Source organism: Argiope bruennichi, chromosome 8 (genome assembly GCF_947563725.1).
Source record: "Argiope bruennichi chromosome 8, qqArgBrue1.1, whole genome shotgun sequence".
Lineage (NCBI taxonomy): Eukaryota > Metazoa > Arthropoda > Arachnida > Araneae > Araneidae > Argiope > Argiope bruennichi.
Window position 1 is genome coordinate 119295037 of NC_079158.1, and position 26245 is coordinate 119321281.

Genomic DNA, 26245 nt, shown 5'->3' on the forward strand with positions numbered 1-26245 from the left:
CAACTCATATTGTTGTTTAGGTTTTATATCAAGGCTAAAACTATATTTTTGAGCTTCTAACGTACCAAAAAGTCTCCTCACATTCATATAATATGTAAGAGTATAATTAACTCATCTTTTTATTTTTCGGAATACAACGGGTTCACAATAATTATATTACTTGTAATTTTGTTTAATTACTTAGGGAGAAAATCCATATTTAAAATCGTTCATGTTTAAAGATATTATTGTAATCGTTTTCATCATTTTAACTGATGACAAGAATACTAAGTTGCGCGAAATACTGAGCAGAGCGCCGAGCCATGACCTTTTAAATTCAATCGAATTGCAATTGCAATATAAATCTTATATTGCTACTATTCCACTTTAATGCATTCTGCATGCTATATATAGCAATGAAATTTTTATTATTTCCGAATGGTGTCAAGATTGATTAATTGATTTTACAATATCAAACATACTTTTATTGCCGAATGTCTTGATGGCTTGCTGGTTGCTTTCTACTTGTTCGTAATTGGAAGTGATATCTTCCTTGTCGCTAACGAACTCCCATTTCTGTTCTTGGGAGACTTCCTTGGCCGTGTCCATCAGAAGTTGCAGGAAATCGTTTCGAGTCTATAAGAACAAAGAACAAAAATTGACATGACTATGAGTTCACTCGCATTTTATAAAGCACAAGTGAATCGGTTTATAGCTTGTATGATTGCCCCTCATGTCCAAGAACTAAAAGTATCATAAGAATGAGAAAATTAAAACCAAAGTTGCTTAATGGCTATAAACTAATGATTGATGATGGTAATAATGATGATAATGCTTGCTTCTGGATCAATGTTTGAACCTTATGAAAGGTTGCGGAAGTCGTCTACTTGATGGCCGAAACTTACGTCTCTTATGTGTTGATAACAAGTTTATATAGCTGAAGGTCGGTCTGGAAGGATATTTATGGCTTTCTTGTTAATTATTTTGATTATTCCTGAGTGTTTTCAGAATAAATAAACAACGATCATACCTGTCCCGTTCGTTTCCTCTCTTCCATAATCCGAAGAGTGACCTGTTTAAAAAACTCCGTCGGCTGAGGTAGAAAAACGGGGATACCCAGAAATTTCATCAGGTTTGGCATCAGCTCTAAAAAAAGCGAAAGTTATCTTTATTGAAATCTCAGTTTAATGTAATCAAAAATGCTCAGATTATCGTGAGTAAGAAATGTTGAAGTTTTACAAACATGTGTACAAATCACATTTGGAATTCCGGGAAAATTTCAATATATTGAAATGTACCAAAGTGAAATATTTCAAATGTTCCGATTGTTTGAAAAGGTTTTAACGTGTTGAAAGGACTTTTGACGTAAACAGCCCTTCATAATTACAAAAACAAAATTTAATAAATGATAAAACCTTTTATAATAAGAGTCATAATTTTTAAAGTGGGAAATAACTAAGTCAGATGATCTTAAAAGCAATCAAATTTGAAGATAGGAACATTGTAATCAAATTTGAATATGCTATTAAAAAGAAAATATTTATTTTAATAGTTTCTTTGTCCGTATTGTACATTTCCAAATAAACCTTTTCTTTTTCTTTTTGAAAACAATGTCTTTTCTGACTCATAAATGTTTAAGCGAAGTTTATTAACTACCATTAGAAATCTATAGTTATAAAATAGCTATTGTAATCATTTTATTATACATATATGCATATAAATTGATTGATGAAATTATAAAATGAAAGTTTTGTGTTTGTATTTGATGACCTATTTATTAAATGTGCTAAAATCTATTCTATGTTTAGAAAGATAAGCCGAAATTTGTAATATGCATTCGAAAAACGTACTGAGGCTTTTTTTAAATTCTATATTACTTATTTTGTATCATTTTATTTGGAATTTTTGCAACTTTAATACAAATTTGTTTGAAATTCAAACTTTTGTTGTGTCTTTAAATTAAAAATTACAAAATACCTCATTCTTTTCCACTTCACATCTATAAGTAGCTGCATATTCAAGAGATAATATGTTGCATAATTTCGACTTTGTTAGGTGGATGGCCATTCTATCATTGTTATATTTCCAAACTGATTTATAAAAGCAATGAGATTACAAATTGAAATAACTTTTGATTTATTAATAAGATTAAATATATTTCTGTAATGAGGCTGTGAATTTTAGCTTCATTTTCCTCTTTATTATAATTTCTTTTAGTGTAGCCGTTGTCCGAGGAGATAAATCTCTCTTCCCTGTATATACAAGTATCAAATTATATAATATTAACAAACAAATATGCAAACACTTACACATATTAATGAATTCGTTTGAAATATCGAGTGAAAATATTTATAATCTGAATACTGATATTTATAAAAGGAATTAAATATGTGGATGCCTTAATAAGATGCATCTGCTCTAAATTTTCTCCAATTTTATCCACGAAATATTCACTTACGATGAAAGGCGATCCTGATGGAGAAACTGGTGGAAAATGCTTTTTTGGCCGTCTGTACAAATTGATTCTTAGGATCATTGTGCGAGTCCAGTTTTGTTGAAAATGCAGAACTGGCAATGACATCCATTGAAAAAGCTCCATATAGCCTGAAAAATATAAATAAAACCGAAAATGTTCCCTGGATAAATTTATGCAGAAAGTTAGTTGTTTACATACAGTTAAGTGGGTGCAAAAAAATAGAGTTTTTTTTTAATTCTACAAATTAATACACCATTCATAATAAAATGTATGAATTTTTATCAACGATATAGTTTAACGACATATTTCAATTTTTTATAGTAGTTTGCTTTTTTTTTTTTTTCTTTTGAAATTTATTTATCCCAAATTTTTCCAGTCAAAAAGTTCCAGTCTTTAGTAACAATAAATAAATAAATAAAAAGAATTGCCATTTTCCAGTTGCATTACCAACGTGATTTTTATTATACTAGATATTTTGAGAATACTTCAATAAATATAACTTCAATAACTATTAGCGTAAAATCTGTTTCACGACATATTTAGCATCCTTTCTCTACTGAACTCTACTAACTTTTTATGAGTAACTAAAGATTTATATGTTTCTTTTATGGTAAACCAAAGAAATTGGTTATTTGCTATCCAAAACTACAGTGGCTCAAACAATTGAGAGTACACCTTACTTTTACTTGATAAATCTGACTTTCAATGTAAATAGCATATTGCCGGGAAGTGCAAACATGATTTTATTTATACACATAACAAATGGTTTAATTTAAAGTAAAAATAAAGAAAAATCAACGAAAAATATCTAAACTGAAAAATTTTAGAAGCATTTCAAATAAATATACGCAGATTTTTGCCTCAAAAAATTGAGAATACACAAGTGAAATTTTTGTAATATCTCGCAAAGCAAAAAAGTGTCAATATTTAATTGCATGTTTTTTGGCTTTTATAATGGCCTTTAAACATCCTGGTACCGATTCGAACAATTTTCGGTGGTATCTGAAGATATTTTAGCCCATTCTTCTTGCAAACTAGTTTTAAATGGGTTTTGTTTCTAATTTTGGGTTTTTGAACCACTATGTCGAGTGTGGCCTACAGATATTAAAGGACATTGATGTCAGCGTACTATGGTGGTGTGTGTAACTGCTGTTTAAAATGAAGAAGACACCACATTTTCATGTTACGCGCGTTCTGTTTGGATTCGTTGTCTTGCTGGAAAATGAAATTTTTATCTAAACCCAATTTTTAGCACTTTCTTTTAGATTACTGAGAACGTATAGTTCATCCAACTTGCTGCAGGAATTTCTCAAATCGTAGGCAGAAGTGTAAGTGCTGAAACTGTACGAAATGTAATTAGAAAAGCTGGATATAAAAGTCGAATTGTTAGAGTGAAACCGTTCATCAGGTTGCAAATTCGAAAAAAGCGTTTAAAATATATAAAAATTCATCAATTGAAGACCAATAATTTTTGGAAGAAAGTTATATTTAGTGATGAAAAAAAAATCAACATTTTTGGCAGTTGCACCCGTAGCACAGTATAGAGAAAGCCTAATACTATTTTGGTTTTAAAAAATTTATACCCTACAATTAAATATGGTGGTGACTCCGTCATGCTTTGGGGTTGCATGGCTTCATCCGGGGTAAGTAATTTAGCTTTTAAAGATGGCATTATAAGTCACATGTCTTACTTGAATATACTTCGCAGCAATCTAAAGGAAAGTACTAAAAAATTGGGTTTTCAGTGTCATTTCATTCTCCAGCAGGACAGCGACTCCAAACAGAAAGCACGTAACGTCAAAATATGGTGTCTTATTCATTGCAAACAGCATTTACACACACCACCACAGTACCCCGACATCAATGCCATTGAATATCTGTGGCCACACTCGAAATAATGGTTCAAAAACACAAAATTAGAAACAAAACCCATTTAAAACAAGTGTTGCATGAATAATGGGCTAAAATATCTTCATATACCACCAAAAATTATTCGAATCGGTACCAGGACGTTTAAAAGCTATTATAAAAGCCAAAAGATATGCAATTAAATGTTTACACTTTTTTTCTTTGCGAGATATTACAAAAATTTCACTGGTGTATTCTCAATTTTTTGAGGCAAAAATCTGCGTATGTTTATTTAAAATGCTTTTGAAATTTTTCAGTTTAGAGGTTTTTTGTTGATTTTTCTTTATTTTTACTCTAAATTAAACCATTTGTTATGTGTAAAAATAAAAACATATTTGCACTTCTCAGTAATGTGTTATTTATATTGAAAGTCGGATTTATCAAGTAAAAGTAAGGTGTACTCTCAATTGTTTGAGTCACTGTATTTGTTAATTCAGGATATTGTTTTTTTAATTTTTAATTTACCTAATTTCAATAGTTTTTAATACATAATGAAATCAACTAAAAATATACATCACCTGTAAATTACAGCAATAAAAAAAAATCATAAACCCGTTTTAAATTCAAATTCACTCAAATAAACAAAAAGATCTCCAAACGAATGCAGAATCGAAAAATATATAAAAATTAATGACTTTTATCGACTCAAAGAGCAATTTAAAATTTCATTAAAAACATATTCAGCTTAAAAAAAGCATTCTTTGTTTTAGCTGTCGTTTATGAAAATTCATTTACATCTTTTAGAAAAATCGTTTGCGACTGGGAAAAAAGGAAAACAAAATTTTTTAGAGTTGACATTATCCCGTTTTTTCTCCTTTGATTGGCTGTATCTTCTCAGGTTCTCAACCAATGTAAAGTTAAACAAACATATAAATTGAAAATTATAGTGGGACTTTTTATTGAGTGTAAATATGAAATTAACTTTTTAATAATGTTTAGTACTACGTTTGGGACTTCACCGAATTAATGGCATCCTATTTATATTTTTTTTGAAGAATTTTCACTTTTTTTATTTGTATTGGATCTCTAGAATCGTTGTAAGTGATATTATGGCAAGAAATTTATTTATCTCCACATATAATTATTGTTATTACTTTCTCGTATAAGAAGTTTAGAGAAAATGTTATAATTGTCAAAAAATTCGATTTCGATATTTGACAAATCTCGACATTTTAGTGTAACTATTATTAAAAGTCAGGAGTTAATCTCCAAAAAATCGACCAGAATCGCACGATAGATTCAGTAAGCGTTATGCGTTTTTAATCCTCAAATCTAAGGTTAAAACAATAAACATCAGCTGAACTATGTCACCTTTCTAAACGGAATGTTTAAAGATGTAAAGGCGCATTTATTTTTGAATCAACCTTATTAAAGAAAAAGAACAGTAAACACATGCAGAGAAAGTTCTCTTGCTTTTCTATTTTGCTACAAATTTTCTATGTTTTTTTTTTTTTTTTTTTTTTTTTTTTTTTTTGTATATCCCTTTCCCACACATAAGCAAAAAATTTTCTGTTTGCCACAATTCAAGAGGTTGACCTTCGTCAAATTATTATCACGTGAGAACATGATGTTGTTTTGGTTAAGGAGTTTTGAAGCTCGATATCATGTAGGCAATGAATATTGACGCTCGAAATCACGTAGGCAATGAATAAAGCATAAATGGCAATTTTCATCGTTATCTTTCAATCGCATATATTTTTTTATCTGCTTTTACCAGTATTGCATTATTATTACGTATGCTTCTTTGACAGCTGATGCGTTTTTTGAAACGTTGACCTGCTTTTATGAGTATTGCTTTATAATTACATATGCTTCTTTGACAGCAAGAGCGTTTTTAAAAGGTTGATGTAAAACTATGATATCATAGCTGTTATTTCACCTCAAAATCGGTTGAGCTCCAAAAGCTTTCTTGTTTGCCAGCTAGAAAAATTGCAAATGAAAGTATAAAAAATGTATATATATATATATATATATATATATATATATATATATATATATATATATATATATATAGAGAGAGAGAGAGAGAGAGAGAGATAGAGAGAGAGAGAGAAAGTCTCGTGATTGTTACGAACCGGTATAAACTGATTAATGACTTAAATTAATTAGGCAAATAATGATTTAAAAAATAGTAATGTTCTCACTTGATAGCTTAAAATTTGCGATCGTAGATTTCATTTAAATATTTTTTAATTATTTCATTTTATTTTATAATTTAGATTTAAAAAAATCTATCTATAAACATAACTTAATTTTATCGAATAGTTATCAGTTATTTAATTGCGAAAACACTGATATGTGTGAAATTGCTTATTTAGATATATATTATATGAAACTTAATGTATGATTATGCATTTAGTAGCGTCTTATTGCCTGAGGTCTTCCGCTCTGATTGAGTGTAAAAAAAGACATTAAAGGATACTATATTTGATTTTTAGTAGTACTTATAGTTATTTAGAAGAGGAGGGAATGATTAATTAGAATTATATGCAGTTTACAATTTATTCCTTTTTCCCCCTACTACTTAAATTCAGAGATAAATATACTTTGAATTTTGAGTTACGCGGTATTTTAATTTTTCCATCGCCTCTGAAAATCCAACTGGAACTATGACGATCCAACATCAATCAGGCCTATTGAATAATATCACCAGACCACAAAACTTTGCAAAATCGGTGGTTTTCTCTATTTTCATTTTCCAAACGAGAGAGAAAATTCTGTTATGAATGCATAAATTGCCCCCCTTTTATCGAGAGTACATATCTTTATTTACAAATCATAGTGCTTTGGTTTATACTTATGCTAATCGATGCAGAATTTTATTAAAATTTTAAATATTTCAATTCATGGTTATCAGAGAGAATATGCCCACTTGTGAAGAGTTCAAAGAACAAAGAGGTTGCTAGCAACACGTTCAAAGCATTTATTACTTTGCAGAAGTGAAATTAAAGAATGCGCTTTATCGTTGCTGGTTGACTTCTCGAAAATGAATGTCATGTATTAAATGAAGAAAATTGTAACAATAGAAAATCTCATGTATATTGACTGAGTTCTTAAGAAATAAAAAAGTATAATTTAATACACAACAGTACACTTTAAATGCAATTATATAATGACATCACAAGTGTTGGTTCCTTGCAATGGAATCTTCTACATCTATAATAATCAAGAATTCTCAAATCAAAACAAATCAATATAATCTGTTTTTAACCTTAGTTACAATTCAATATCAAAAATGTAATTAAAATGGGGATTTGAGATCTCATAACTAAAAATATATTTATATTTATATATTATTAAAAATATATTATTTATATTTATATATACTCATATTTAACTTTATTCGTTTACAGTCACTTTAAACACACAAAAATATACTTGTATCAGTCACGAGAAGTCAAAATAAAATATCAGATTTTGAATCCGCTAATAACGCAGACCGAAGGGACAATTTTAAATCCGTATAACGTCACAAACGGAGGTGGAAGTTTATAAATACTGATGCTAAGTTTATAATGATGATGCAAGGTATATTCCCAAAACACTGAAATGGGGTCTTTTTTCTCTTTCGTTTTCTTTCTTAATTTATTGATTTCAAAACTGAATCCCGCTGAGGAGTGTAGAAAAAATGAGACTTACTCTTTGACCTTGTAAGGTTTCCCTTTGTCCGACACCTTCTGTAAATTCTGTAGCAATGTGTGGCAACACTGTTTGACGATGCTCATCATCTGGAAAAGATAGTTTAAATCATGGACATTGAGATTGCTGGAGAGAGATTTAATTCTTTAAAAAACTAAAATCACTTCATTCAAATTGTTTGGGGTTCTACATTTTAGAAAAAAGAGCCTCTAAATTTTCATCTTAAAAATAAAAGCTTTATTTCGAGAAATAACGATACAAATTTGAAAGAAAAAAATGGGAAATGTATGTATTTGCTTGAAAACTGTAACTGGGTTGAAAATATTATTTTTATAAGTATATAAAAAAAAGTAAAAGCCTTAAAAATGTTTTTTACGTAAAGAAGTATCAAAATACTTTGAAATTATGAGAAAGTGATATAAACGGGGTTTATTTTCTTAAATAGATAAAGGCAAATTTGGCAAATTTTAATTAATTGGGGACAACTGTTGGAAAAAAAAGGTGTTTGGATGAAAAATTTTAATGAAGAATTTAATTAAATAATACTTTTTTAAATAAATAAGTAAGGGAAATAAGAACTACGCCGATCTTGACGCAATGGTTAAAGAATGTACCGATATAATTAGAAATGAGAACAAGAAAAAAGATATGGCGAAAAAACGAAAGGTTTAATAAAAAAAAATTCATAAAAGGAAAAAATAGCGGCGAAGAAGATTTAAAAATAGCTTACAATTTCTGAAAAAGAAGAAGGGATTTGCCCTAACTTGCAGATATGCGTAAAACTATTCTAATGATATATTAAAGTACAGTTTTTTGTACCTTATTTTGAAGCCACGTTAAGATTATTATGGAACAGACTACATAATTTTGAACACTATTCGGATGACAAGGATGAATTCACATCCCTTTTTTAAACTTAACTCGCCACAAAAGGGAAATATGTTTATTGTCACTAAATTTGGCATCACTAGACCAGTTTACACTATTATACGTTGGTGAAATCGGGTCTCAAACCAGAGACACTTCGGCTCCGAACCCAAGACATTAAAAACGAATTACCGTCCCTCGCTATTCTCAAAAAGAAAAATATATTCAATATTTAATTTTCAAACTTTGTATACAAAATGTGTATGATATGAAGCAGTCTGTCATTTACTTGCTTTAACAGCAATTCTAATGCTGACTGACTTTTATGTTCATTGACTACCTATTTTTTTTCTATATTTTATTGTAAATCATTTGTTAGCAATTATTCTCATTGTCCTAAATGGCAATAATTGCCAAATCTCTTGTGCTTTTCAATTATTAAAATAAAGGCAAAGAGAAAATATTTTTACAAATTGCTACTTTTACTGCTACAAGTTGCCTATATCCAGGCCATGATACAAGAGGCGACACGTTTTGAAAAAAAAATTATGTTGCTAAAATCAATAAAACTGTGCAATGTTTTTTGATGCCTATTATGAATAAATAATTAAACTGTAAAAAAAAATAGTTGTTTTCAAGGAATCTCAAATACATTTAAAATTATAAGCATTTTTTCAAAACCTGTTACTAACGCCGGTCTCAAGTGCCATTTTCTTAACTATAATATTACGAAGCAAATAATTCTCAAGTCCAGAACTCTGAAAAAAATGTAGCGACTGGCGATAGCGAGGACCGAACTCGCAATGTTTGGGTTCGTAGCCGAGTAACATGACCACAAGACAAAAGTAATTACTCATGTCTCGTGGCTGTTATCTGGCTTATAAAGCTTCACCTCATTACTCATTCATTTATTGAATTCGTTCCATTCATGAGTTATTTCATTTGTGAGTTATTACGGTATGCATCCGAAAGTATAAACTGATAGACGGCCAACCGTCTAATGGATTTGGTTCAAAATTTGATAAGTACCTACATTTTAGATGCTTATTCTGTATACCAAATTCCATTTACCTGGTTCTTTGCGTTTTGTAGTTATCGAGTTCACTTGCACTCAAATAGGCAGACAGGCAGACTTTTTAGGAATGGATTTCGTTCAAAATTTCATAGAAATCTACAAATTTGTTCGCATATGCCGAATTTCAACCGTCTAGATCAAAGCGGTTTTTGAGTTATCGTGTTCACAGATGAACATACATAATGCCAATTTGTTATATTATTATCATGTGAGAACATGATGTTGTTTTGGTTTGAAGTTTTTGAAGCGATTTAAAGGCAACAAATTGTTGGAGCCTCAAAATGCGCAGGCAACAAATTGGCGATGTATCTCTTTTTTTATTTCGGAGTCAGCTTTCACAATATAGCTTTTTTAAATATCTATCGTCTGCTAAAGTATTTTTATTTTGGAGTCGGCTTTCACAGTATAGTTTTCTCATTATCTATCGTCTGCTAATGTAGTTTTAATTTGGAGTCGGCTTTCACACTATGACTTTTCCATTATCTATCGTCTGCTAAGGTAGTTTATTTTGGAATCGACTGTCAATGTATAGCTTTTGACTCATCTGTCGCCTGCTGTAGTAGTTTTTCCTTTGGAAATCACAGTGTAATTGCCTAACTATTTTTTTAAAATAAACCAAACAAGTTAAAATATTGTTTGTTTAATCGATAAAGATTGTTGGTTCAGGGATAATTTCAACTAATTAAAATAAGGTTATTAGAAATAATGCAAAATGTTGTCACATTTGGCGATTTATCGCCAATTAAAGTTACAACTTGATTTCCAAATTATACATTCTCTGAATTCTTACGAATTACTTTAATTAATTTAAGTCATCGACCAGTTTAAACCGGTTTGAAACAATCACGAGACTATCAGATTATGCATGCGTCGATATTTAGAAAAACGATGGTTCTTTTCATCTCAAAACTTTGCTTGCCAGCTAGAAAAATTGAAAATGAAAGTTTAAAAAAAATTATATTATATATATATATATATATATATATATATATATATATAGAAGGGGGGGGGATAGAGATCGATAGAGAAGTCTTCGTGATTGTTTCAAACCGGTTTAAACTGGTTAATGACTTAAATTAATTAAGACAAATAAAAACTTAAAAAATAATAATGTTCTCACATGATAACTTGAAATTTGCGATAGAAGATTTCAAGCTTTTTTTTTATTATGTTTGTACTATTCTTCTTTCCCTTCATCCCATAATTGTTTTTTATATTATTATTTTGCGTTTTTTCGTTGACGTATCTGAAGAGAGAGAAAAATGTATCGATTTTTTTTTCTTTTACTACTCATTTATTTGTAATTTATTCACTAAATTTTAAAAAATCTTTGTATTTCTTCTTTATAAATTATTTCATATTCTATGTAATATATTAAATTAAAATGAATGCATCACTTAAATAATCCTGCTTTCTTTCTGGTTGCAATCAAGACAAAAAATGGAAAAAGGAGAAGAAAAACAAAATATGTTTTTAAATTCTTGTTGCAGAAAGGCATCATCAGTTTAAAGAGACGACAAAACATCAGAAAATTGGGTCTGTTGAGATGAGTCTTCACTAACAACCGACGCTACGAACAAAATATAAAAAAAAGAAAAAGAAAAAGGAGAAGAATGATAATGTTCTGCCTCACCCTCCTAATTTTTCCGGTGGTGAAGGTCGGAGACACGATACTTCGTACTCGCTTCCAATCTTCGCCTTTTAAATTGGGCAACATCGAATCCATGACGCTGTTGCCGGATTCCACTAGCTGAAATACAGGAAGCAATTATTCAATTGCCATTCAAACATTTTAGATGAGCTGAAAATTCAAGTAACACTTCTTACAAAATATTTATAGTATAAAATACTAGGGCAACGTATTTAAAATGATATTACATATACTAACACATCAATGTCAGTTTTATATATCCGAATAATTTGTTATTTGCCTTATTTTCAGAAATAAATTTTTTATTATTTAATTTAGTTTATATTATTTTCCCTTTAATCGTCATCGAAAAGATTTAAATATCCTCTCTCCTCTCCTTCTCTCATGTACGCATATAGAAATCCATAAATAAAACAAATAATTTTTCATGAGATATTTTAATATTTAGTCACCCTTTCTATCTGATAAGATTAAATATTATATTATTTTTTAATGTGTGATTCAGTTAAAAATCAGCCGAATGTTTACAAAGTGCGGCAAAAAAAAAAAAAAAAACTCGAACAAAGCCATTTTATCATAGAATAAAAGTTTAATTTATTTACAATTTTTTTGCTCATTTCTTTTTGTTTATCACTTTAATTATAACCAAATTAGTAAAAATATAAAGTTAAAATAAACAAAAAGAATTAAAAAAAAAGGAAAAGAAATCACGAGACCAGCCTGAAGACTTTCTCAAGGGTCACCCTCTGGCAAGGATTCAAACAAGGGATTTTTTGTGGGGGTCTGATTTCACTTGGATTTGGAAATTATAATTCATTGTTTTATTTCTGTAAAACTGATCTATCTCTAAGGCCTCAATTTCAGGGGATTTTCAGGTCACGAGCGGTCAATATTTTTGGACGAAAGTCAGACCCCTCATAGAAAAAAAAACCCTTGTTAATATAAAAATGTAACTATGGACTTTCTAGAAGCTGTTACTCTTCCATGGGCCAAAAAGTACTGTGGCAATGTAAAGTGGACGTTTCAACAAGACTCCGCACCAGCTCACAAGGCTAAAAGGGCAGAAGAGTGGTGCAAGGCTCATTTTCCAGACGCGATATATCAATAAGATTTATATCAATCATCTGGAGAGTAGCCATCCTACTCGCCAGATCTCAATTCCATGGATTACAGTGTATGGTTCGTTTTGTAGTCTGGGACTTGCACTAAACCACAAAAAAGTTTAGACTCTCTAAAGCAATCTCTGTGGCGGGATTGGGATAGATTAAAAGCAGAGGACTTGCTACCCATTGCTGAAAATTTCAATAAGCATTTGCGTTTCTGTATCGCTGCAAAAGGAGACTACTTTGAAATCAAATTTATTTACAGTAAAAATCTGCTCTTATTATTAATAGTTACATATTCTTAATTTATTTATTTTTAATAAAGTTATATTTAAAAATGTTTGTCCGCGTTTTTTTGCCGCCCCCTGTATTGCATAGGATAATTCAAAATAATCAAGCAATTATAGACAAGCATAATTTTATAGGGAACACCGATAGCAAGCAACTTTTGCACTGAACTCAGAAAAAAGTTTCAAGCTTTATTAGAGTAGTAAATATTATTTGTTCTGTATGATTATTTTTGGTTATAAAGTTTTTTACATTTCACACAAGACAATGTAAAGCATGTTTTCCCTTTAACATTTTCTGTTCTCATTGTAGGCTGATGAGATATACAAGCATAGTCAAGCAATAACAAGTGGATAAACTGAAACGCGAAATATATGTTGTATAATCCTGAATGCTGTTATTTTATTTTTATGATATTACTTCATATGATGAGGAGATGCCAAAGTTTCATTTTAAAGTTTTCTTTATCAGAAATCATATCCCCCCCGGGGGGGCACCTCGAAATGAGGATGAGATGCTTCCGGCATGGTGGTTGGATCTCGCTACCCCGCAGGGTACACAAATAGGTGGGGGATCTGACTCCTCTCATCGATGACGGGACGTACTTCCTTCGAGGAGGGTTGTACCGTTGCCGGTGATGACCCTTAGGACTCAATCACAGTTCCCGCCAATGTTGCTGTTGCGGCGGTCCGGTCATTCAGTTTTATGGTTTAAATCCGTGTGCCTTCGGGCGGGTCGGAGAGTTAGATGGTTGACTTATCAGAAATCATAAACGATATGAAAGAACCATTCATGTGAAGCAGTGTTTCAATGGATGATAATGCAATGTGACGTAATAAATGATGAAGGATTCTGATATTCTCGTAATAATCACGTAATATCCCCATGACACTAACAAGGGCTATCGCTTGAATGTTGTTGTAATCACATGGAACAGATTTTAGAATACAAAGAAAAAACCTAGTAATATTCTTTTATAATGTTTTTCTTTACTCCTTATTTATGGGGAAGTTACGACTGTTTGTAATTAGATGACTTACTTTATATTATTGATTTTTTTCTACTGTAAGAATAACTACAAACATTTAAAACTCCTGAACATGAAATAAAAACTAAATTAAAGTATTTCAATTTTACAAAGAATTGGACAATAATGATGCTGCCTTTAACGCACAAGAAATAAAAGAACATGTTTAATAATTTGTGAAAATTTTTACTGCAAACATTCATAAGTCATAAAACACCGCCTATAGAAAAACCTGCGAAAACATTTATTTAATTGATAAGCATAAATTTCTTTGAAATCAATAAAAAATATAAAATGTTATATTGAATGAATTATTGATTATTAATCGCAAATGACGACGAATATTTACTTAAATCTCCAAGAAAATAGCCTATTTCTCCAGTAGACCCACAGCATTTGGGTATTAGAAGCATCCAATTCAGTATCTTAACCGTGGCTCTCCTGAGGATACAATATTGGCAATGTTTCCTGTGGTTAAAAGGCCGACACCCAATAACCCTCTTTTGAAAGGATCTGTTCACGTGCCGCACCGTAATGGAGCTCTGTTTTGCAATATCCCAAGCTCTTTTATACTCTCTCGTATATCTCTCTTTTATACTGTACTGACAGTAATTATTTATTTGTCTACCAAATGGCACTATGTTTTGCACAGATTACAATATCCATATTAATTATTTATCATTCAGATTATACAGGATAGTTAATTGCTTGGGTTGAGTTTTGTTTAAATTGCTTTCCTATATTACACCCCCCAGGGGGCACCTCGAAATGAGAATGAGATGCTTCCGGCATGGTGGTTGGATCTCACCACCTTGGAGGGTACACTAATAGGAGGGGGATCTGACTCCTCCCATCGATGACGGGACGTACTTCCTTCGGGGAGGGTTGTACCGTGGCCGATGACGGCCCTTAGGACTCAACCACTGTTCCCGCCAATGTTGCTGTTGCAGCGGTTCAGTTATTCAGTTTTTATGGTTTAAATCCGTGTGCCTTCGTGGCGGGTCGGAGAGTCAGATGGCTGACATTCCTATATTACAACAGGGTGGGGCACCTCAGATTTGAGGATGAGAAACTTCCTTCATGGTGGTTGATTCTCGCCATCCTGATAGAATAGAAAAATGTGGGAGCCTGGCTCCTCCCACCGATGACGGAACGTACTTCCCAAGGGAAGGGCTGTACCGTCACCGGTGATGGCTCTTATTTCCCACCAATACTGTCTTGACGGTCCAGTCTGGCAGATTTAATCTGTATGTCTTAATGGCGGGTCGGAGTAAACAAGTTTATGGTTTGTTCCATGTATTCACACACGTCATTCACGCCAAATAGTCTTTGTCAGCAGCGATTTTAATTGCAGATCTAAGAATAACGAGAGATGTTTCTTGATATTTAGGAGAAAAACTGAGATGGGGTTGAGTTTAGCTACTCACTCTCCGATTGCTGAAAGAAAAGAATTCTTTCACCAGAACTTCTCGGATGAGGTTCGGATCTCCAACCGATATGAGTGGGCGACTGCCTTCGAAGTGCCTGGAAGAGACAAACGAGGAACAAATCATGATAATATTTTAATGTAAAAGAAATACCAGAAATTCGGTTTGGGATTATCCTTAAAATGCTTCTAGTTATGAATGTCTCAGGACACTGAGTATCAATGAAATTCAGTCCACAACTTGATTTTAGTTAATAAAATATTTAGATATTAAATATATATATATTTAATGTTTTTAATTCAAATTTATATATTCAATATTTTGCACATGTTTTTAAGACTTTGAGCTTACAACTTTTCCTCATTCTTTATTATTTTGATGTCTTATTTTATGTCATACTAGCCGCATTTAGCGACCAGCCGGTTCGCCAATCTTAATGTTCGTTTAAATTTTAATAATTAAATAGGTTGAGCCGGAGTTTAACCCCCTTCTTCGCCAAGTAGCGATAACGCGCCAAAACTGGCAATCTTTATTATGCACTATAATTGAACATCTGCTCGTATGCTTTTGAACATTTCGCAAGGCCGTTGTTGGCGATTTTTAAAAATTGCGCCAAGCAGAGGGTTAAACTCCGGTCGTACCATTAAATATTTTACGCAATTCCAACTTTAATAGATTCTTCAGCAAAATATTTTAAAGCTTCAAATTTTGATAGTCATATAATTCACTCATAATATTATAAAGGCCTTCAGTCGTAGCGTGATATGTATCTCTCTAATTTTCTGTTACCCCTCGTAGAAATTAGGCTTTAAATTAAAGTGTAAATGATTAATCTGCAATTAATGTAATAATATTTTTTACTGAAACAAAGCATTTTTTTAATACTATGATTACTGATAATAGAGTCACTGAGCGTTTAAACTTTATGGGCACTAAAGAATATCTTTCTTAATTTATGTAATATCTCAAGAATTTGTCAACAAAAATTTCTCAGATTCATCATGAACAGATCGATTCATTAACAATGTTTCATTTTAAATGCATCAAACACTAAGAAAATAAAATGAATCGTTTAAAATAATCGGTCGAAAACAGGTTTAAAGAAACTACTTAAAAAACGATGTACTTAAAACTATAAGCATATACAAAAAAGTATATAACTAACATAAATACAATTTAATTACAAAAGCATGCAATTAACCTAAAAATAATTTAAATCACTGAAAACAGGTTAAAAAAACTACTTAAAAAACGATGTACTTTAAACTATAAACATATGCAAAAAATATATAACTAACATAAATACAATTTACTTAAAAAAGCATGCAACTAACCTAAAAATAATTTAAATCATCCGTTGGTTGTCATGTCAACAATCGGAACAGAATGCGCATGCGTGAATTTTCTTCGCCAATTATGGTAACGCAAATGCGTGAATTTTTCTACGCCAGTTGGGGTAACGCTATGCAGATTATACATTTTTAATTTCCTTTATTCTGTGTTATTTTAATTCAAAAGTACTTCAGAATGAATCTGAAACATGGATTAATTAACAATGTTTAATTTTAAATGCATAAAACATTAAGAAAATAAACAGAATCGTTTGAAATAATCAGCCGAAAAACGTTAACCCTAGCCTCTTTACTGTTGGGAGAAAAAAAAAATACTGAAGCCTTACTCATTTGGCGGTGGGGAAAATGGAAGATTTTTTTGGCGGATCAGTTGGCGGTGGCGAAAATGGAAGATTTTTTTTGGCGGGAAAGTTAATTTTTAATTAATAATTAAAATTTCAAAAAAAGGGACCCTAGGTGCACATTCCCGACCTCTAAGGTATACATGTACCAAATTTGATAGTTGTATGTCAAATGACCTGGTCTGTAGAGCGCCAACACACACACACACACATTGAGCTTTATTATAAGTATATAGATAATCTGTTCTTGGAATTTTTCTATAGAGTTATTTTCTTTAAATGCATAAATAATAAGAAGATTTATATGGTTGTTACTAAATGATAAGTGTAATTTGTGACTAACATTGTAATCATAAAAGTATCAATTATTTTCAGCTTCATTGCAAACTGTATTCTTAATCTTAAAAGAAGCACAGCCAATAAGATATAATACTGAATAACTTTCTGTAGCAACAACAGCTTTACCTTTTTATATATTTATTTCTATTTGTTTTTGTTTGTTTGTTTCTTGGTTGATTAAATTTTATCCATTAAAAAAACGTATTGAGAACGTCATGAAAGTTGGCCTTCAGATTTGGACACATTTCTATAATTTAGATTTTTAAAAAACCCTCTTGATTTTATAAATGGAATTGCAGACTTGCATGGAATTTTAAACCAGATCCGTTCCGAGGTAGATTATGTTTGTTAAAGTGAACGCATTAATTCAACATCCTGTAATATAATTAAATGAAATAAATATGTTTCCTTTATACAAAAATTGTAGAGCGAAAAAGAATTTTGGATTCGTTCGCTCAAATGGAAGTGTTCCAATTGACACACATACACAAACCTTCGTTACTTTTTTTTGGATTTTCAAGATGTAAAAATTAAGAAACAGTAAGATATTTTTACAAAGCGTTTCGTTTAACTATATCATACAGACAGTAGCCGAAATATCCTTTAATTTCACTTATTATACTGTTCGTTTCAGTATTCCGAAACGACCACTTTTCGACCATTCTCGCAAAGAATCAACGCATTTCCGGAATTCTTCATTCTTTGATTTTGAATTTCGTCCCATCAGACACTTTTTCGTTCTGTTATTTTCCCACGTGTATGCAAGTGTCGTTTATTTCCTGATCATATTATCTTATTGCACCTCAGTACTCCCTATTAATTGCTTATATGGCTAATTCAAGTGGCAAAAAAATTTCAGAGCTGATACGAAAAATATTTAATTTAATATCATTAAATGAGACTGATATTATTTACCGTTGCTAATCTTAAAATGTAATAAAAAAATTCAATGACAAATAAGAAAAGTGTTTTAACCTAAAACATAATGGTTATTTTGTAAAAAAGTGAATCACCAAATTTTAAGAACAGAAATTGTCCATTTATTCATCATAATTTAATGTGTAGGCCCCTTACAGTAAATACAAATGATTTTAAAGTGTTTTGTTGTGAATTAGTATCTTTCCCCTGCAATATTAGGAATTATCCGCAGTTTTTATACCTTCCAAGTCGGCGGATACTCCGCGTTCACCTTATTGTGAAATGTAAACATCTCCTCCTTTCATCTTCCCTCTCACCCCTATTTGGACTGAATAAACACATCCATTCTCTATATTCAAAAATTTTTTGATTAACTAAGTTCGGAAAATTTTCCAGTTCAAAAGCTTCGCATGCTTATGAACACGTCATAAAAATTTTTATGAAAAAGCTATTAGACTTACCCATAAAGGGCTCCATACTTTACGTAGCGATCCAATTCTAATTCATGATTTGGCTGCGAAGAGACAGGAAAGTATGAGTGTATTTATTACAACATAAAATATTTTCACGAAGATGCAAAGAATAATAAGTCACCATTTCAAGTTTATTAGCTTTAAACAACTCGCAACATGCAGGCGAAGAACTGATTCCACTGCTTATGGAACTCAGAATTTATACCTTTACAGAATAATATAGAATTTTAAAGAACGGTATAGAAAGTTCTAAAAGCTTCTAGTGCATTAAAAAAATGAATAATAAGAAATTAAAATGAAAGTTCAATCCTTAAATTAATGCGACTTGGGTGTGATTCGAACCCTTGATTTTATGAATTGCAAGTGCGCATTCTACCTCTGAACCACGCTGACTACGTGCTGATCGTCTTTTTGAGACAATATAAATTCATTAAAAAAACAGCATTCAGCAGAATGATATCACTAACAATAAACTATTCAAAGTGCTTTTCATTCATGATGTGTCTGTTATCAATCAGATCTTAAATCTACATTGCAACTTAAAATTATTCAACAACCTGTATATCAGATTTCCAGCAAATGAGTTTAGTAATGTCAAAAGAGGAATATTTGAGAACTTTTATTTGATTCGTGAATACTGTTTTATTTAACACTGCATAAACGATGCCCTGTCATATCTAGAACGAAGGAAACATGCATTTTTTCTGCTTTTTATCCAATTCGTTTTTAAATTGTATTTTATTAAAATTATATATATTTTTAATTTGCAGAATGAACGAATCATTCCTCCATTTCAGCTCGTGGGCCGATTTCGCCAATTTTTATTTTATATTATAGTTAATGATGAGGATATCCTGACCCTTCAAATCCTCCATTTTTCAAAAAAAATCTCAATATCAACACTTCATTACTAATTTTTTATTAGTAAAAACTTTGACAGAGATCGATACGGAATTTTATATTGAGGCGAATTTATCTTTGAAAAATTGGTAAACGACGCAACATTCAAGTGAAGATTGAATATACTTAAGCGATTGCGTTTTAAATAATATCTATTTATAATCGAAAATTAGAAAAAATTTCAGAGCACTGTTCAAATGACCTTAGTTAGAAATTTAGGTATTTTAAATTTTGCATATGATAGAAAATTAAACATTAGAATAAATAATGAAATTAATATTAAAAAAAATAATTTCCCACACAGATAAAATAATGAATTGCTACCATTATTTAATGGTAGCAATTCATTATATGATTTTTTTCAAAATTACATCAAGCAATAGAGCTTTGCCAAAGCAATTTGACAAACTATACATATGAATTTAGAATCAAATTCTTCAAACAATTAAATCAAGTCATTAAGCACCTTTTATTCACATTCTTGCTAAATCATTAGATATATCCATCATTCATGGAATTTTAACTAGTTTTGATTAGTGAAGAGAGCAACGAATTATCTAAAATTGTTAAGAGAAATTGGTAAGAAGTATTTGAACTACGAAAGGATTCTGACAACTGGATTTGAAGCAAATTTAATGTATGATATAAAACCTTCCGCTCCTTCAACGATGATATTAACCTATGTAATTCTTCACTTGATAACTATTCATCAAATTATTAACTATCGTGTCACCCATTTTTGGATGACAGCAGAAGTTCTCATTTAGTATGGAATCATATATTTTAATTTGTTTTTCCTTAGTTTGTCACGTTGGCCACTATGTGAATCCCCTGTGATTCACACAGTGTGGATCATAGTTGGTGTGAATCATAGGTGGCTATTAATTATTATTTATTTTAATTGACTGTTTAATTACATATTGCCTTCCCTACTACAGTTAAGAAATAGCAAAGAAACCAGCATGTCATATAGGAATCCAAATCACAGGCTTGAATCACGGCAGCGAACATGTTTATAAAAAGCAATTCTTCAGAGCTTACCTTCCACAATAGCTCATAAGCGGATCCAAAGAATGGAATTCCTTTCACGTAAGGAAGTCCACGCTTCTCCCAGTAATCGAAGTTGCGAGTGGAATACCTGCAAAAGAACAGAAAAATGATTTTGAAAATAAGAACAAATGAGATTCACATAAAATTTAACGTTGTAATGTATTTTTGTTATGAAATAGCAAGTTATTCGCTTAACAGATGAAGAATTTCTCTAAAAGGAGTGTAATCTTGAAATACATCAACCATTATGCCAACAAGACAGCCATCGATAATGCAAGCAAAATGGAGGAAGAGGTAATAAGTAAAGAGCAAAATTTTGAACACAATAATAAAGATGCGTTTCTTTACAATAATAAAGATAAGTGCATAATATTGTGAACACAATGAATGATAATATTCATAATGAAGCAATATTTCGAATCTGTAATAATTGCTTCTCAACCTGTCAGCCTTCCCGATAAGTCTCCAGGAAAAGTAGATACTTTTACAGATATTTCTGATGATTGCCGAAAGGTTGACAAGTCAATGACACCCGGCTTTGGCATCAAACTTGAAAAACTGGTGACTAATTCGGCGATAAATTTGACTAATTTTGGCGACAAACTCGAAGATTCCAGAAACTGCAAGAAACTTGACGATAACTTTATTAGGACTTGAGTCATGGTAATCATTCAAGCTGTTTCTGTGCCTTGTCCGAGCACTATAAAATGTCGGGAGATAAGGCTGAGAATTAGTCAGTGAGGAGTCGGCAGTTCAATTCAAACGAGTAATCGGTTAAAGCTGCAGACGATTTGACATGAGTGAGCAGATTAACTAAGTCTCCCTCCTGCAAGTTCTTTCTTTTCGTTTTGTTTTGTTACAGTTGTTTATTACCGTTTTGTTGCTTTTGCGCTACTTTTTATTATAGTTGCTGGTCTTCTGTATGCTTTCGCTATGTGTTTTGTTATTTGAGTTCATGTAAATTAACATTTTGTTGTTATTTTTGGATTGAACCTGTTATTTGTTACTGAGAGGCGTGTTCTCTGCACCGGGCCTGAACTTCCGGAAGATTTCCGTAACAATATGAAACGGAAATAAAAGGATTGATAAAAGGAAAATAAAGAGAAGGACGAGTTATTAATAAAAGAAAGGATGAGTTATTAATTTTCGACACTACTGCGATTTATGTTCAAGCATTTCTTTCAGAGCTAGATCAGTTTGAAAATCCCAGCCTCACAGAATGCTATCGGCTCGTTCGAAGTCATTGTTAGTGTCAAACGTTTGACCATCGAGAAACCTCTTCATGTACCCTAACAGATGAAAATCTGAGGATATATGGCGGTTGCTACAAATCTTTCCAGCCTAATCTTTACAGTTTTAAACTAGTGGGAGGAATGAATTAAAAACGAAATGAAATTTTAAAATTCTTTCTTAATAATTCTGGAAATTTTGTCTCGCAGAAATTAGTTTTAGATTTCTTAAAATTCAAAAAATTAGATTTTTAATGATACCATAGCAATTTTCCCTCACTTTCCCTAAATATTTCAAAATGAGTCAACACAAAGTCTGACAATCCTTTTTATTGTTTTAATGAAAATCAAACTAGTTGTATTGTTTAATCAATTTTCCAACAGTATTGCTATTTTACATTTCTAGCAACGAGTGGTATTGCTATCTTCAAAATGAAGGTTTCTATAATGCTTTTCAGGTCATTTATTTCAAAGAAGAATGAACTTTTATTAACATAATAATATTTATTGGTAAGCATAATTTCTGTAAATTAAGTGACGTAAAAATCTTCAAAGAAGAATGAACTTTTATTAACATAATAATATTTATTGGTAAGCATAATTCTTGTTAATCAAGTGACGTGAAAATCTTCAAAGAAGAAAGAATTTTTATTAATATAATAATATTTATTGGTAAGCATAATTCCTGTAAATAAAGTGACGTAAAAATCTTTAACTGCAGATGCAAAGGCGGATGTTATAAAACTGGTAGCAACAAGACAAGACGAAACAAGCCTAAACAATTTAGTATGTTCCAATTTTTTTAACTTTGTTCTAGTTGCGTCCAATGCTTGAAAGATCCACTTAAACGTACTCTAATTTTATGTAGACCGAAAAAATTAGATAAAAATTACATAGAAATAGATAAATAAAATAAAATTACCTTCTATTTTTTTATAGTTATTAGATTTATTTCAAAAATTCTAAATAAAAAAGGAATAAAGATGGCGAAATTAATGTTTTCTTTCTGATTTTGGATATCTTTTTTCTGCATTTTTTTTATTTCAGCAGATTTTTTTGTTGCTATATTCAGGCCAAAATAATTCAAAGTCATTACAGTTAATTCTGAGTCAGATATTAACTTTGTTTATTTTCACAATGAAAAATATTTATTCCCGTTTATAAGAAATTCGAAACAAGGAAATAATTTCATAAGTTAATTTTCGAATACTTACAAACAATATTGGCAAATATAGGTAAAATTCAGGCATTCCAAGTTCACTGAATTTTGCCTTTTCAAATCTGAATATTCTTGCATCTCAGTCACCTGAATTTGTATATGCAATAGTATTCATTATCTGTGACGATCATTCTAATCTATAATGGTTGCATAATTAAGTACAAATAAGAATTTTCAAAATTAATTTTTATTAAAATATTGTTAAATGTCGCCATGTTTATTGGGTTGCAAAGATACATATCATGGGCTACATATATGGTTAACAAGTTCCTCAAATTTGGACCAGAAAGTTTGCAATTTAAAAACATTGAAATAAATGCAGACGAAATTTTTATCTATTTATTTTCTGAATATGGTTTAAAACATTAAAAAAACCAACGGGAGTAATTTTCCAATTTTCCCGGCTTTATCGGGCACTTTCTAACAAAAATGTACTCTCATGAAAAAAATGTTAGATGGTAGCCAAAATCCTGAATGAGACGAATGTTTTTTTTTTTTTTTTTTTCAGATTTTGCGCATGAGTATTTAGAAACTCTAGAGAAGAATTTAGTATTAGAAGAACTCTAGTATTTAGAAAATCGAGAGAAGAAACTCTAGGCTACATTTTGATTTCCAATGAAACCCAAATTTGACACACAAAAACAATTTAAGGAACAAGATAGCATACCAAATTTTTCTAAATCGTTGCGCTTTTGAATTTTTGCGTTTACAAGCATGCGAAAGTATACATGGACAGACAGGTCAACCCTTCATCGGATTTGGTTCGATATTTGATATGAAGATAAGCTTTCGACTACCAAATATAGCCATCTATTTTTGTATCAGACGTAAAACTCGGTATATATTGTAGTTATTAAGTTCAACTATATATGGATTGCCAGACAGACGGACTTTTTGCTAATTGATTTCTTTCAAAATTTAATAAAAATCTACAAATTTAGTGTTAAGAACACAAACCAAATTTCATCCGTAACTCAAAATAATTCGAAACAGACAGGCAGAATACCAAAATGTGCTATTCAGAATCAGGAGAGTGTGAAATGTGGAAAATTCTAAAATCCTCAAGTTCGAGTTCGATTTTTTTTTTTTTTTTTTTTTTTTGCTGTTACTGTATTGCATACTTTCTCAATAATAAGAGATAATTAAATAATTAAATTTATGGACTTAATAGACATAATTTTTTTTTCTTTTCGTACACGAGAAAGACCAGCGGGAGTGGTCGCCAAGAAACTTTCTCGCCTGTAATAAAGTTTGTATCCCAGAGAACGTCTTCCATGTCACTAGCATACAATAGTTATGAAATATTAACCTTTGGCGTGAATTTAGCATTTTTACTCAATCTATAATGTGATACTTGGCTAGATATTTGGCGATTAATCCCTGCAATACAGTTAATAGTATCCAAATAGTTAATATTATCCGAAAAACGAATTTGTATTTTAGATGTGAACCGATTTTTAGATGTGTATTTTAGCAACCGATTGAAACAAAAACTTTGATTACAAAACTGCATGCAATCACAAAATTCACACCAAATTTTATATATTTAAGTTAGTGTGTTTTTAAGTTATTGCGTTTACATGTTTCTGTAGATACGGACTGACAGACGGTCAACTCCTTGTTGGATTTGACTCTTAACTTGAAAGGTATCTAAACAACAGATACCAAACATGTGTGCCGAATTTTATCTATCTAGCTCTTCTCGCTTCACAGTTATTGTGAATTTACCTTCGAACAGCCGGACAGACAGACTTCCAAATTTGACAGAAATTTTCAAATTTTAATGTAAAGGCCGTATACCGAATTTCATCAGGCTATTAAAAACGATTTTTTTAAAATTTATCTTTGCCACAGATTCACTCAAATATCTATCTATCTTTGTCATCTCATGTTAACGTTTGTCACTCAGAATGTTTAAAAAATTTTTTATTTATTTATTTATCTTTGTCACAGACAGACGGAGATTGTCCAAAAAATGTCCTTTTCGAATTCAGGGTGGTCTAAAACGGGGAGATTCCTCAAAATCTAAAGTTTTTTGACGATTACAATTCTTTCTCTATATTGCTTTTACGAGACAGTAAAAAATTGTTTAAAAAAGAATGGGTTGAAAACCGTGGTCTTCCACATGTGTTGATCTGGATGATTTTGATTGATTATTCAAGGATCAGTTAGTAGCAGCCTTGAACTCATCATTCTCAAATATGCACTCCACGTGTTTCCACTGAGACAATCAGCTACTCGATCAGTTTCGATATTTAGAACACTTGACCCGAAAGATCTACAAATATTTGATTGAAGGTCGAATGTAAGGAAATGTTTGTATTCGTTTTAAATAAATTATAAACATTTTTGTTGAAAAGTAAATCAGGAAGCAGTTTATATCAGTTAGTATTATAGGTTTATAGCGATGGTTTGAATCTGATTTTCACACCTTCTACTTAATTAGACGAGGAATTTATTAATTATATATTTGTCTCTACTAATAATAAAGATAAATGTATGTATGTGTGTGTGTGTGTGTGTGTGTGTGTGTTGGTAGTTCTAAAGGTGAAACTATTCAACTTACAGCTATCAAATATATTCCATATATAATTTGGAAGATTTGTTTTGAAAATTTAATTAAATAAAAAAGTAATTAATTAATTTTTATTAAATAAAAGTTAATTGAATTAATTGTAACTCAATAAAAATTCATCAAATTAAAATTTTGATTAAATAAAAATTAAGCTGAATTTTGTCTTTTTTCCACCATAACTTCCGAAAATAATATTGCAGGAATATTAATTTTGCATCGTTTCAAATTTTAAAAAATGTTTTTACAATGAAAACAATTTAACAATAATGCACATTTTTGCTGAATTTTGACAATTTTAAAAATATATTTTTTTTTCCTAACTTCCCGAAATAGATTACGTTGTTACACTGAAATTCAAGCCGTTTTCATTGTTTTATTAACTATCTGATAGTGTGATTTTCTGTTATTG

The 26245-nt window shown here is 30.7% G+C and overlaps 1 protein-coding gene across 1 annotated transcript in view; it reads right to left on the reverse strand.

The window, feature by feature from the left end:
* LOC129981723 (cytochrome P450 3A21-like) overlaps window positions 1-26245 on the reverse strand; it is a 51077-nt gene that overhangs the window by 19075 nt on the left and 5757 nt on the right. The window contains exons 2-9 of the mRNA XM_056092676.1: window positions 20805-20901; window positions 18852-18904; window positions 15441-15537; window positions 11578-11694; window positions 8003-8091; window positions 2438-2583; window positions 1010-1125; window positions 462-615 (exon numbers count right to left, since the gene is read on the reverse strand). Of these exons, the coding sequence (XP_055948651.1) occupies window positions 462-615; window positions 1010-1125; window positions 2438-2583; window positions 8003-8091; window positions 11578-11694; window positions 15441-15537; window positions 18852-18904; window positions 20805-20901 (869 nt within the window). The remainder of the gene's footprint in view (window positions 1-461; window positions 616-1009; window positions 1126-2437; window positions 2584-8002; window positions 8092-11577; window positions 11695-15440; window positions 15538-18851; window positions 18905-20804; window positions 20902-26245) is intronic.